We start from the raw sequence: 15,581 nt of genomic DNA on the forward strand, positions 1-15,581 counted from the left end.
TTTATCACCGGGTGCAGGTCGGGTTTAGGTTGGGTTCGGTCAGGTTGAAAATTTATCGGGTCATGCCGGGTTATTTTTTCATTTCAGTATAGGTTGGGTTGGGTTCGGGTTCGGGTCGGGTCCTTTTCTAGTCGGGTACAATTACGGGTTCGGGTCTTAACGAGTCGGGTCAAGTTCGGATCGGATAATTACCAGGACCGTTAAAATTCAGGTCGGGTTCACAATCAGACACAGGTTAAGACTTGGTACGATAACTATCAAGATTGGTCAAGTTTAAACCTTATAACTAACTTCATAAATTTGGTTAAATTTGGTTTAACACTTTTCACTTGTTATAAATTAGCCAATTAGGTAATTATAAAAAATAATATTAACTTGATTTAAGTTATTATTTAGTTAGGTTAATGACAAATCGGGTTGTCAACAGGTCGCGTAAATTCATGTAACGGGTTGTCACGAATGTAGTCAATAACAGGTTTCATCGGGTTATAATCGGTTTCGGGTTGACATCGGGTCGGGTGTTGAATCGGTTCAGGTCATTTTTCAGTCGGGTAAGCTGACTCAGTTTTGTTATCGGTTATATTTCGATCGGGTATCAGGTTCGGGTCCGGGTCATGCATTAACGGGTCGAAATCGATCGTCGGTTTTAACGGGTTGGATACGGTCGGGTTACGAGTTTTCTATTTTAACAAAATTTCGGGTATCGGGTCGGGTCCGGATCCTTAAAAATACAGGTCGGTTCAGGTCGGTTTCTCGGATCGGGTCAGTTTTTGACAGCTCTAGACTCACATGGGTAGATTGTGGGAGTTCGGCCAAGTTGGGTGTTATTGACTTGGTTGTGCATAAAAGTTGCACTATTTACGATACTGCCCTTAATGAAGCGTGAGGCCTCGAGCAACTAGAGCCGTATGATTCATTTAATTTACGGTTTTTTCATGAAATGCCCCTGAGGTTTGCAATAATGCACCAAATACACCTGCGCGTTTCAAAATTCATAAAATACCCCTAAAGTTCAGTACTGTTCATTAAATGCTCCTGGATTTAACGGACGTTAGCTTGCCGTTAGTGACGTTTTACCAATTTGCCCTTAATTGTTGTTTGGCGCGATTTAGGTAACAATTGTGACTGAAATTCCAAGAAAAAAAAAAACTTCTCAACTTCTCTTCTTTCTCTCTCCTTTCCCCTGTTCTTCAACCCTCATCAATTCTACTGTAACTGACAAAATTCTGGGTAGATCTTCAAGAATTTAGTGAAATTTGTTGCGTTCTCTTTTGGCAAGTTCGTGGGTGTTCGTTTGGTGAATTCGCGACAAAAAGGGGGCAACTTGGAGGCGATTTAGAGCTTCGGGTGCAGTGGACGAACAAGGGCCCTTTTCCTAGTTGGATTATCTACTTCAAGGTAATAATTCCTTCTTCGTTGATGTATTTTGCTTGTAAAGTACAATTTTTTTCGCGAAATTGATTAGGGTTAGGGTTTTGCGAAATTGTCAGTGATTTTTTGAAATTGTCAGTTGAGATTAATTGATTGGTTAGAAGTTAGTTATTCCTTGGATTTGTTGTGAATAATTGTTTGGTTAGTTGTAAGTTGTGATTGTGACCTGTTGAATTTCATTGTGATCATGATTGTGGTTGTTTATTGATGAATTGTTGTTGGTTGAATCGAAATTCATGTTTTTTTTCCTTAAATTTTCCCTTTAGGATGACTGCAATGTGGTTGTTATTGCATCATGGATCACATAGCTTTGATGTGAGAGTTACAGACATGGAAAAGTATCGTCTTTTGAGGTTGTTTTTGGATATTTTTGAGGAATCTGTTAGGCAGGATGTGTTTTTACCTAGTACATTTGCCCTGTTTATTGAGTCTCCCTGTGGTAGAGTTGAGTTGGTAGATGATAAGACAATGAAGCTAATGTGGGGATGGAATTGGGGTAAGGACACTGCTGAAATATGGGTTGAGGGTACAGACAAACCAGGAGTGGTGTTTAGAAATGCTGTTGCCACAATTGAGCATCATAGGAAGGAGAGTGAGAGAAAGCTCAAAGAGAGACAAGATGAACTTCTTAGGGCTCAAAGAAAGGAGGAAGAGGAAATGAGGAAAAAACAGGAGAGAGAGGACATTTTAAGGGAACTTCAAGAACAAATGGAGTACACAATAGCTGTGGAGGTGCCTGTGGTTGATTGTGAGGACTTAAGCACTGAGTATGTGAGGATTATAAGCAAGGATGGTGCTGATGAGGTGTTTCCAGGAGCCTCTCAACCACAACCCACACAAGAATCTTCACCCTCCAAAAAACCTACTTCTCCTAAACCAAAACAAAAGGCCAAAGTCAAGCCAACTACTCCAAAAGCTCCTAAGGTTCCTAAAGCCAAGAAACTGACCCCTAAGAGGAGACCCACCCCAACTCAAAAACAGGCCACACCAAAGGCAAAAAAACCCACCCCAACAACAAAAAAGCCCACCTCAACACCACAGCAACCCACCCCAACTCCAGAACAATCAATCCCACCAGCACAGCAACCCACCCCAACAACACAGCAGCCCATCCCACCACCACAGCAACCCAACCCATCACCACAAACACACCCCACCCATTCCCCACCACCACAGAACACCCAAAATGATCAACCACCCCATTCCCCACCACCACAGAACACCCAAAATGATCAGCCACCCCATTCAACACCAACACAGAATCAGTCTGAAGCTGTTAAAAGGAAGGGGGCCAGAACTAGACCTACAGGGTTCAGGGTGAACAAAGTGACTGCCAAGAAAGCTGGAACTTGGGTATCCAAAGGGAAGGGCATAGGTAGGAAGGGTACAGGGAGGTCAAAGAGTGCAAGGGTGTTCACTGATATTGAGGATATAGGTTCAGAAGAGGAGAGTGAGGATTCAGATTGGGAGGAATCTGAACCAGACAATGAACTAGAGGAGGATAAACTTGATGATTGGGTTGACTCTGATGTGGAGGCTGAGGTAATAACAGATGATGTGCCTGACTTATTGTTTGAGGAATGTTTGGATGGTTCTAGTAAGATGGATAAGGCCTACAAGAATGGAAAGATATGGACTCATCAACCATATGGGTCCATCAAATTAGAACCTTGGTTGATCTTTCCAGACAAGTCCACTTTCCTAGATGTTTTGAGGAGTTTTTGCATACAAGAGGGGTTTGGACTAAGTGTTGAGAGGGCTGACAGTAAGAGGTACACTGCAGTGTGTGCAATAGAAACTTGTGACTGGAGGATACATGCAAGTAAGATGTTTGACAGTGTCAGTTGGGCTATTAAGGGGATCAGTGGGTGCCACAAAACTTGTGGGAGATTGGAGGAGAACCCTGTGGTGACCTCTGAGTGGCTATGTAAGAACATGATGAGTCTAATTGAGGCCAACACTGAAATTCCTGTTGAGACATTGAGAAGGTATGCACAGGAGACATTTCAATTGAGGGTTAAAAAGAGATTGTTGTACAAAGTAAGGAGTATGGCAGTAGAGAAGATACATGGTGGTTGGGCTGAGGCTTATGAGTTGCTTCCTAGGTATGCTGAGATGATTAAACAGACAAACCCAGGAAGTTATGCACTGATTTCATGGGGTGCTACAAGTGGGGATGTGAACCCCAAGTTCAGAGCTTGTTTCTTCTCCTTTGCTGCTCAAGTCAAGGGGTTTTTGAGGGGGTGCAGGCCTATAATTGGAATAGATGGGGCTCATCTAAGTGGGTTTTACAAGGGAATCCTACTCACAGCTGTTGGCATTGATGGGAACAATGAAATATTTGTTCTGGCTTATGGGATAGTGGACACTGAGAGCTGTGATAGTTGGACACATTTCATGAGATGCTTGAGGCAGATGTTTGAGCAAGAGGGTTGCAACAAAGATGATTGGACCTTCATCAGTGACAGGATGAAGGTATATGTTTATTTTGCTCCTTTTTTGTTTCAATTTTATAATATTGCAACAGATATGATTGGCCTAAAATGAACATATCCTGTGTAGGGAGTTGACTTGGCAGTGAGAGATACTTTTCCTAGAGCTACTAGGAGAGTTTGCTGCCAACACTTGTACATGAATTGCAAAAACAATGGATTTAGTGGATCTGCTTTCTTCAAACTGTTTTGGATAGCTGCAAATGCACACAATGAGTATGTGTATGGTAAAGCATTAGAGAAGATCACTGCTCATGATCCAAATGCTGCTGCATACTTGGACACATGCCAGGAGCAGTGGTCCAGGCATATGTTTGACCCTGCTGTTTGTTGTGATCACAACACAACAAACTTTGTGGAGTCATTCAATGCATGCACAAAACCATACAGAGACATGCCTGTATTCTCATTGTTGGAAGGTATAGCTCACCACTTCATGTTCTGTTCCTTTATTTTGTGATGTTTGTGATGTTCTGTGTATAATGTTGTATGTTGTTGTGTTGTTGTACAGCAATCAGAAAGTGGTGTATGGAGAGGGTTGGGGCAAGATTTGACATGGCAATTGATATGGAGGATGGTCAGTTGACTGAGTATGCCAAGAAAGAGGTGGATGAAAGAACAGGAGAGTCTAGGTTCTGCTATGCTACAGCCTGTGGTGGGGGGGAATTTGAGGTCAGAGATGCACATGTGAACTTCCCCATCAGGTTATCAACTAGAAGCTGTGGGTGTGGGAAGTGGCAAATTTCTGGAATCCCCTGCAAGCATGCACTCAGGGTGATTTATGACCAAAGGCTGAACCCCATTGATTTTGTCTCCCCATTCTTCAAGTCTGCTGCATACAAGCTTACATATGCAGACCACATTCACCCCATGTCAGACCCAACACAGTGGCCTAACTTTTCTCTCCCTACCATTCAGCCTCCAGTCATCAAAAGACAAGCTGGCAGACCTGCTAAGAAGAGAAAGAGAGGACCAAATGAACCCAGGAAGGGGAAGAGAAACAGCAATGTGAAATGTGGAAAGTGCAGGGAGTTTGGTCATAACTCAAGGACATGTAAGAATGGAGGACCAAGCACTGGACCAAGCACTTCAGCAGCAGCAGGAGCAAGTACATCACAAGGGGGTTCAAGGGGGAGGAAAAGAGCAAACACAGCAACTTAACCATGCACAAAGTTAAAAGTTAGTCAGTTTTTGGTGAATTGTAGGTGCACAAAGTTAAAATAGCTTAGGCAATTTACAATTAGTATCACTTTTTGGAAAGAACACAATTGCTTAGACAAGATGTTTTTGTGCAGTTTCAGTGGCATTTGTCCACTTAGAAATCAGTTTTTGTAAAGCTCATATGCTTAAACAAGTGATGTTCTTCTTGCATTCCCCTGTTTTCTTCTTGCATTCCCCTGTTTTCATCAGCTCTGTTTCCCTTGCTTTGAGCTTCATCAAATGTCTGCTCAACAAAACCTTTGCACCACTTGAAATTATCACAAGAATCACACTTGTAGTAAAGCTTTTGCGGATTTTTAGCCGTTTCCGAGCTCCTAATTGCAAATCTTCTCCCACAATTGCAGTTTTTATTTGGAACTCTTAGGTATGACAAACTTGGGATGGAAGAGGATCCGGTTTTTGAATTAGAACTCATGGCTATTTAGGAAATAGAGGGCTAAACATGGAGCAAGTCAAGTGAACAACAGCCTTACTTATAGGCAGCATGAACATAACGGCTATATTGAATTAAAACTAGTCGTTGGATTCAAATTATGAAGTTTGGGTATTTGGTGCAAAGAACTTTACAAATAGGTGTATACTATGCAAAACCTTTATATTTAGGTGCATTTTATGAATTTTAAACATGACTTAACGGAGGACTAACGGAAAGTCATAATAGGGGTATTTGGTGAACAGTTTTGAGTAAATAGGGGTATTTTATGAATTTTGAAACGCGCAGGTGTATTTGGTGCATTATTGCAAACCTCAGGGGCATTTCATGAAAAAACCGTTTAATTTAATGGTTGATAAATCTTCTCATTCTTCTCATTGGATTGGGACCTTATATATATATATATATATATATATATATATATATATATATATATATATATATATATATATATATATATATATATATATATATATATATATATATATATATATGGAAAATTGATTCTAAAAATACAACTTTTAAGCGATCTGCATAAAAAGGGCTGACTTTTTGTTTAACTAAGAATAACACAACCTTTTAGACCTTTCTTCTTTTAACTTATTTTAACAAGTTATTATAGAGGGGAGCGTTTTAAATGAAGACATATTACTTATTTTAACAAGTTATTATAGAGGGGAGCGTTTTAAATGAAGATAGGTCCAAAAGGTTGTGTTATTCTTAGATAAACATAAAGTCAGCCCTTTTTAAGCAGATCGCTTAAAGGTTGTATTTTTAGAATCAATTCTTCCTATATATATATATATATATATATATATATATATATGTATATATATATATATATATTGTTCATCCTCTAAAAAAAATTCCCACCATTGATCTCTCTATAAAAAAAAGCTTTTAAAATTTGCAAGAATACAATACCAAAGTTAAGAAAATAATTAAACATATAAAATAGTGTGTCTTACTTGATTTTTGCACTACTATATGATCATGTCCTTAATCCTTACTTTGGAAAATGTGGAATCAATCATCTCTATTATATAAGCCAAGAGATGCGGGATTTTTTCGTAACATCACTTTTCGTGTTCCCAATCAAAATGTCTAATATACCCTTCACCCTTCACTGCAACAAAAACTCTTTGGCCTTCGCTCCCCCCTCCCATTTTCTTCTCTCTCCTCCCTCCCTGCAACATAAACCCTTTGCTCCCGCGTTCGTTTTCTTCTCACTCCTCCCTCCTCCCTCCCGTTCGTGTTCTTCTCTCTCCTCCATCAGATCCTCTCCTTCGATCTTATTCATCTTCTGCAATATCAACATGCTCGAAAAAACCCATAAAAAATAAATAAACATGTACAATCGAGATATAATTGGTGAATGTTGGGTCCAATTATCGGAAAATTATCTCTATTATATGGGGAAGAAATGGGGGAAGAAATCAAGTTCAGAATCACGCTACATCCCTCTCTCTTAGATAAATCATTCAATTTCTCTTATTTCTTAAATATTTTGATTTCAAATTATTTAGATTTGGGGGTTTAATTTGTTCCAGCTCCATTGATTGATGATTAAGATTTGGCGAAGAAATCGAGTTCCAGAATCACGGTCTTTCTCTCTCAGGTAAATCACCCAATTTCTTTACTATTATTGATATATAGTTGTAGTTGATCAAGGGAATACCGGGATTTGTCTAACATTAACTGAGATGTGTTATAATCCCCTAAAGATATATTACCAACTTGTATTTTTGTGTTAATTATTTGAATTTGGTTGTTTAATGCCATTGTGTTTGAATTTTGATTACATTTTTGTGTTAAATCTTTGAATTTGGTTGTTTAATGCCACTGTGTTTGAATTTTGATTTCATTTTTGTGTTAATTCTTTGAATTTGGTTGTTTTATGTTTTGTGATTTGAATTTTGATTGCATTTGTGTGTTGATTCTTTGAATTTGGTTGTTTGAATTGATAGGTTGCTGCCATTGGAGTTATGATTATTGGTGATTTATCCAATCTATTGCTTGATGGTCTCTGGATTGAATTGATGAATTTCTTCTAATAACATAACAAGATCATGTGTGGCAAAAGACTTAAGAAAGAAGCTGAAGGAACTAATGAAATGCTATGAACAACTCAAGCAGAAATGCTGGAGAAGTGCTTGATCATCTCACACTTGTAACAAGTTCAGTTTCTCTCATTGCATAAAAATTCTTAGTGTTGTCTATGGACTTGGGAAATTAAAAAAGCAATGTTGATGAGGGGAGTGTAGGGTGAAGTTAAAAGAGCTGTTAGATTTGAATTTGATTGATTATCATCATAATGTTTGGAACTCGAAATGTGTTGAAATTTTGTATAATTAGAATCGAAGTTTGAAAGTTTCAGTTCGTATTCGATGCATTAAAATTAGATTAAGATCAATTAGTGTATGATGAAATGTTAAAACGATGTTGAATCGAGTCATATATGAATCTGATGTAATGCAGGAATACAGTTAAACATAATAACATGTGCGGAACAATCCCCAAAGCCAGGAAACATGTATAAAGCACAGATTAAGCAAACTTACATTCGAAGCGTGTTTTCCACAATAATCTGTCAACGAACACGAACAAAGAACTCCACTTGTCGTTCCTCTACTTGGTTCACCGACACGATCAGATCCGTCTTGATAATCGTAGCTTAGACAATTGATCAAGATACTTTGCTTTTGGGAAGAACTCACTTTGGAGGCACAGAGAGAATTAGGTTTCTCTGTGTCTCTAGGGTTTGAGTAATATGAATTGTGTGTTGTTGGAAAATACAATATGCCTATTGTATTAATGATGTAACCGGCCAAGAACCAAAGGCCTTGACCGGCCACATCACGCAAGCACACACGGACCGCACGCCCGCGCCCAGCGACACACTGCAGGCCGAAGCCCACAACGCGCGCGCCGAGCAGTTGGGCCGTGGGCCTTGCTCGCTCGTCGCTGCTGTGCGCTGTTGCGTGCTCGCGCCCAATGGGCTGGCCTTGCTCGCGAGCTTGCTGGCTCGTTGGGCCTTGCACGCTTACGTGCTTGGCTCGACAGGCCGGCAACTCCGATGCCCTTCGTATTCGCGATTTAATATATTTCCGATATATTATTTATCGTTTCGTATACGACGAATCACCGTCGTACTATACGATTTATTCGTGTCGCCAAGCTTACGAATATTCGCGATACGATATACGATTCCGACAAAGGTCGTATCGTATAATACGTTTCCAACTAATTCCCGAAAAGCTATTAAATGAATTTCCGATTCATTTAATCCGGTGATCTGTTACGTGTCATTGGTGTGACCTTGTAGGTTCAGTCAAGAGTAAGTTGTGAGTTCAATATCCATTAGAACTCACTGATCGGAAGCATTGCTCCAGCTAGCTGTGTCGATCACTTGATCTCACTGAATTAATTGTTCGCAATTAATCTGAACCTTGGTATTAGACTTAATGCACCTTGGGTGAAGGACATATTTCCTTCAATCTCCCACTTGTCATTCAGACAAGTGTGCATCCACATTCCTTTGTCACTTAGTGTTACTTACTGAACATAAGGTAAGATCCAAGCCATCCTTATTAGGTCCAGAAGTGTTTCTCGGATTACAGAGTTCAACTGTCAAACTTTTGCAGAAGGTTAAGCCTAACCATTCTGAGCACGGCCATGCATTTTACAGTATCTAACTCTCCGAGAGGCCTTGTTACACAACAAATACCGTATCCTATCAAAGATAGGAGGACAATCCATTCTTGCAATCTATGAACACTCACTTTGATTCATAGTACGCCCAATAACTGCTTTTATAGCCTCCTTTTACGGTGCGACGTTTAGCTAGTATCAAAGCGAACTAATTCTCAAACGAGCAGACATAATCGCTCATGTTCTGAGGAATGGTTCTAATCACCATTAATAAGAACTACTTATGACATTAATTTAATATCTTAAAGTGTTCTCATGGTCAATCCGATACAAGATCCAATAAGTATCTATACAAATGATTTCTGACATCCAGTCCATCTAGTTCAAGAAACAGAACTATAAATCAACTTGCAATCTAATCTTCATTAGTCATTGGTCGTCCACCTTTCAATGATCTGGATTAGGGATCCTTTGTGACTTCAATATTCAAGTTCACTTATGGGTGTTTCTTTGTCGAAGAATCCATCTTGACATCCCATTTGAATGATTTGAATCACATGGACTTATCATTTAATACTAAACCAAGATTAAATGAACTATGAAATATAATTTCATAAATGATAAATGTTTAAACCAAATTCTTACCAATATGTGGGCCTCTAATCCCAAAATCAAGCATTTAATGTTTTACAGATATAGGCCTTTCACCCAATACTTAAACATTCATGGAACTCAAACTTGATTTCATATCTGCATATGAATGTTGTGTATCATTCAATGCAGAGGTTTAGTTTATCATACTTTGCTATCCTTAGCATCTCTTCTATCGAAAGCCTTTCGATGTAAGATGAAAAGATATTTGAATATGTTTCTAGAATGATCTAGTCTTTCGTTGCTGTTTAGAATGATAATCATATCTAAAATAGAAAATCATCCAGGTAGCAGACTTGTGATCAACCTGAGTTCATTGAAGAACTCCCACTAAAAACAATTCCCTTTTATTGCTTCTTAGGCAACAATGAATTCATTTGAATTATGTAGAATTTCAAATGATGCTTCCCTTTTGGAATGCTCTAACCAGTTCACATAGATGTGGGAGATACATCTTTCAACTGAGAACTTCGAAACTAATCATTGATTCAGTTTCCCATGCATCACATATGGTTTAGAACCTATGTAACCACCTTTTAATCACGACGCCTAATTGCCCGCGTTTGTTTGTGGTTTGCCTAACAACAAGATTCAACTTTTGCTTAGGCAAATGCATGTAGCATCAAAACTTTAGTTATCTTCACTTCCTCTTATCAAGTGCTCATCCTACATCTCCAAATGTATTGGATGTTCTTGATACTGTTCCAATGATCTTTGATCCAGATCAATAGAGATTGGTATAAACTCGTCACGATACAATGTTCACGAGTTATCTTGGCGATCTATATATCACATTATACATGATTGATTGTAATGCAAAAACCATTCGCATTTAAAAATCCATCCATGTGACTTTTAGCTTTATTCTGTTTCAAGAGATACTAAATCTTGCTAAAATCTTGGCATTTCCATGTGATATAAGGTGAAGGTACCTCTTCAAGGTCCTTCATGCTTAACTCTAGTGATAACAGCCTAGCTTTATACTTAGTTAAAGCATTCATAACTTAGACTTAGTCATATGGGTTGAGAGTCTCTTTTGAGTCTCTCCATTGTGTTTGATTTAGTAATTACTTTTACAGAATCCAAACAACGCTTTAGATCCTATCCAATAGATCTTTAACCCAGTATGTTATAAGTTTCGCCATGGTTCTAATATTGACAAATACTTTCAAATCTAACCATTTGAATGTCATTTTCAATAGAGAGATATGTATCTCATATATAGAACCAATAAACATGACTTAGCTCCCACTAAACTCCTCATCTATAAGATGATCCATATTTTCATAAAGCTATGATTTCTCAATAGCCTTTTATACAAATATGGTCCAATTCCCACTTGCATGATTTATTCTACGAATATATTTCTTAAGCTTGCTCATTTATCTAGCATCCAAAACTTTTACATTGTGTGATGTACACAATTCCTTTCTACAAGTCCAATTGAGTAAGGTGTTTCGTTTTCCAATTGCCATATTGCCATATGCAATGATTGCTAGATTTATCCAAAATAGTTCAAGAATTCCGACTTTGTGAAAAAGATTTCAACATTATCAACGCCGTAAAGTTGTTTACAATATTTTAACCACCAATCTAGCTTCTCTTTTGTATGTGAATACAATATCATCTTTGTATGTTTTGAAAACATGTTTGCAACCAATGGGAGTAAACCCTTTATGCAAATCAACGTTGTATGTTTAGAAAACATGTTTGCAACCAATGGGAGTGAACCCTTTATGCAAATCAACGTTCTATGTTTAGAAAACATGTTTGCAACTAATGGGAGTGAACCCTTTATGCAAATCAACCAAATCATAGATTTGATTCTTCAAGATGAAGGTACTTTGGATGAAATGGCCTCAAACCATTTTGTATGGCCTCGAACCATACTTGGGAATTTTAATTCGTCGTAGCTAACCTGTAAGTCGTATGTTTTTGAAGCACTTTCCAAAGTCTTCATAGTTTTCAATCCTCAAGATATCTATGTATCTATCTTGGTTGAATTCTATTTCTTATACGATTTACCTAGGTATTGAACATCAAACGTTAGTGTCTATAAAGACATTACTCAAGTCCTTTGAGTATTAGGATTCTCTTGAAGCACTTCTAAAGTCTTCATGAAGCTCTTCCAAAGGCTTCTAAATACGGAGCTTTTCCAAAGACTCCTAAGTATCCTACATTTGTTTGTTGCTTGACTCGAAGTCCATTCGAGGTCATTTTTCTCCCACTTGCCTTTTTGGAAATATGATGGTTTCTTAAAAGAAATTATCTTAAGCAACAACCATATGTTCTCAGATTTGTGGTAGAATCAATACCTTTTGTTTCTATGAGTCGCTCATAAAGAAACATATATCTATCCTTGAGTTTGTTTGATGTAAACATTAACTCCCACTGGGTTCGACAACCCTAGATATATATGTACTGAAAAGATGTACTGAACCGAAGTTCAATCCTTATGACATCTTATCCTTAGCTTTGACAACCTTGTTTAGTGTGATAGTAACTTGAGAGTGTAATTAGAAACTATATAGGAAAATAGTCGTGATTATCGTTAATCGAAATAGATTCCGATTTCTCCATTTGGACATACCATATTCTTATGGAGCTTCGATTGTTATAATGCCATATAAACAATCTAGATAATCTTTCTTGGCTCATGCAAACATCACCTTGACCCAGCCTAGATGTTCCAAAATTCTTGCCAAGTTGATTTTATACTCTTTTGTGAATCGCATTGAAGCATTCACATATTTCACTTTGAGTAAATATAGCCATATCTTCTCAAACTCTTGTGAAATAGGTAAGTCATAAAATCCATCTTTGGCCCATGAACTTCATTGTCTAGAAACTTCTAACAATAGTCCATTTCTATGTCATGTTCAACAAGCAAGACCCACGTGTCTTAAATTAAACAACTTTCAGATGGAATCCTAGAATGTTGTCTTGTTGATATGGTCGTATGACATTGCCAAAGATATGTGGAACACAAATCAAAATGTTTGATTTTAACCTTCTGAAGTTTGAGTGTGAAGAGATTCGTTTGTTTATTAATCAATCATATGACTCAACCCTTAAATGACCATTTCATTCAAATAAACACTCAACGAATGTTTTTGTTTACTTTGAATGTGAGTCTTTCCGTTGTCCAAACAGAAATTGATTATGATGATTAATGGAACATAATACCATTAAGTTCCAGCCTTTAGAAGGACTTTAAAACAAACACGATGACCCTACAATTAATGTAGCACAACTTTGCTTCATTTCCTACTTGTAGGTCAATAACCAGACTTAGCTCCCGGAATTTGAGTTCTTAACAAGAGTTTAGAACCTCAAGCGGTAATCTAATACCATAGGAGTTTATTTGCTAAGTCGTTTCTCTTTAACATAAACTTCAAGGTAGAAATTGAATATTGAATTCATTTCTTTTGTTCCCCTTTCCTATCCTTTCTAGCACATTTTCTTATAGTCCTAAAGATTTTACTCTTTGCTTGATCTTCTTACTTTGTTACGCTTACAAAGTCCCTTTCTTTTGTTCACTTTGAATGACAACATCCAATGAGTCTAATTCATCATCGAATCAAAAGAAAATTGGTTGTTAACCATTGGTTATACATGAGTCTTTAACTCAATACTTCATTATTTCAAAACCACCCAGTATTCTGAATATATGAGGTCCAATTGGTCTACCATTCAAAATTTTAGTTTGAAAACAACCATGAAGATCACTATAAGAAAATAGCATTCAAGCTACGCTCTCACTCTCCTTTTCTTTGAGAATCTCTCTCAAAATAGTTACCAATCAATCGAGGAAATATCGCAGTTCTATTGTCCGAACGCAATAAAGTTGAAGATTTACGATTCTATAAAATGAACTAGCAAAGAAAAACACTTATCATACTTTAATAACTTTAAATAAAAGCATTCACGCAATCATCAAAGCTATTAAACATTTCATTCATGCAAAAAGCAAAAACATGGTCCAAAATGAATGAAACGATTCCAAGACCCCAAAAGTCCTAAATCCTTAAGCAGCTTTAGCATGTCTTAAGTAGTTTAAGATTTTAGGTAAGCAAAACCTATTGCTAGTAATCTCCAAATTACTCTTGGTTAATAAATTAATGCCATAATTTATCCCATTGCCACAACATAATGCCATTGTAGTTTGAGTTGAAACCACAATCAACGTGCTCCTTTAGGACGCCTTACCACCTAAGTCAACTAAAATAGCACCTCGCTTTAGCGTAAACCTACTATCTTAGATCCTTAGATTTTTGTAAGTGCTTGATTTGGAAGGCAATTTTTAAACTCAATATTACTTGGACCTAGTTGTTTCTATGTTGGTTCGATTATTTAGTGAACTTAATCTAATTGATTCATAGGAAACAACCTGTTCATGCAAAGCATACATACATTCATACATTCACGCATAATATATATATAGAAGTGCATAAATAAATGGTGATCTAGTTTGGCCCAAAACATCTTGTCTTGAAGCATCCAATCTTCATCACCTTCTTGTTAGCTTGGCATCGTCTTGAATCTTCGTTCAAATGCTAACTTAAAGTTCTAAACTTAGTAATACTTGAAAATAATAAAATTACATCAAAATTTCCATGGTACGCAGACCATATTTAAAACTTTACATTCAAAGATAGAACGGTACGTAGACCGTATTTAACTACCCTAAATTGGCCATACTAGTCACTTGGAGTACCTGTATTACATAAAATATACATTCTATGCATTCACCCATCCGTGTGCTAAAACGAATGGCCCATATAAATATGCAAGTATTTACGTGAATTAATTAAAATCCACGTTCACATTAACGCGTCCTAAAAGATTAATCAATTTCCAAATTATTAATCCTTAGACTTTATTCTAATTAAAATTGAATTTAATTAAAATAATGCGACCTACGAAAATAATTAAAATAATTATTTCATTTTAATTTCATTTAGTGGCTCCCACTCAAACCAATAATTATTTCGGATAATTAATTATGAAATATTAAATTAAAACTCGCGGCCCGACCCAAGCAAATAAAATATTAAATTAAATATCCCGTTAGCCCAAATTAGTGCAAATCTACGAAGCCCAACGAATTAAACGATTTTTAACAAAAAAGTCCAATTACTTAGTCGGGCTAGGCTTGCGCCCAGCCCCGCCTTGCGTGAGGCCCAAGAGCGCACGAGCAAGGCTCGCACACCCCTAGCCCCATCGCGCGAGCGCACCGCGTCCCCGCAGCCATGCTGCCCATGCGTGCGTGTTGTGCATCGTGTGTGTGCTGGACGTCGCAAGGCTTGCGCCTTGCTTCGTCGCATCCCCGCAAGCTCACCCGCCTGCCCCTTCCTTGCCCAGCGCGCACGAGGCACGCAACGTAGCTGCTGCTGCCCGTGTCGCATGCGGCTCGGTCCAAGCACAATGGCCTCGTATGGCTCGACGAGCCATACGTCCACCATGCTCATGTTCGTGCCTTTGGTTCGTAATACGGACCAACTTAATTAAAATTAAATTTAATTCACGAACTTGCATTAATTTTATTTTTCAAAAAGTTACTATTTTTATTTTCGAAAAACAACGATTTTTAACGATTTAATAAACTTTAACGACAATCCAATTTCGTAAAATTAATAAATCAAGGGCTAACAATATTCAAACGTTTAAGAACGACCGAATCAACATTAAAGTTTGAACTT

The 15,581-nt window shown here is 37.7% G+C and overlaps 1 protein-coding gene across 2 annotated transcripts; it reads left to right on the forward strand.

The window, feature by feature from the left end:
- Positions 1–930: 930 nt before the first annotated feature.
- LOC110786803 (uncharacterized) lies at positions 931–5,274 on the forward strand. Of its 2 annotated transcripts, XM_021991384.2 has the most exons (4): positions 931–1,398; positions 1,698–3,906; positions 3,994–4,342; positions 4,435–5,274. In XM_021991384.2, exons 2-4 carry the CDS (start codon positions 1,699–1,701, stop codon positions 5,082–5,084), a joined length of 3,207 nt encoding a protein of 1,068 aa, XP_021847076.2. In that variant the 5' UTR covers positions 931–1,398; position 1,698; the 3' UTR covers positions 5,085–5,274. The 2 variants fall into 2 exon arrangements, with proteins under 2 accessions (XP_021847076.2, XP_056685314.1); XM_056829336.1 differs by lacking the exon at positions 931–1,398 and having other exon boundaries at positions 1,464–3,906.
- Positions 5,275–15,581: the final 10,307 nt, after the last annotated feature.

The sequence above is a fragment of the Spinacia oleracea genome, chromosome 5 (assembly GCF_020520425.1).
Source record: "Spinacia oleracea cultivar Varoflay chromosome 5, BTI_SOV_V1, whole genome shotgun sequence".
Taxonomy (NCBI): Eukaryota; Viridiplantae; Streptophyta; class Magnoliopsida; order Caryophyllales; family Amaranthaceae; genus Spinacia; species Spinacia oleracea.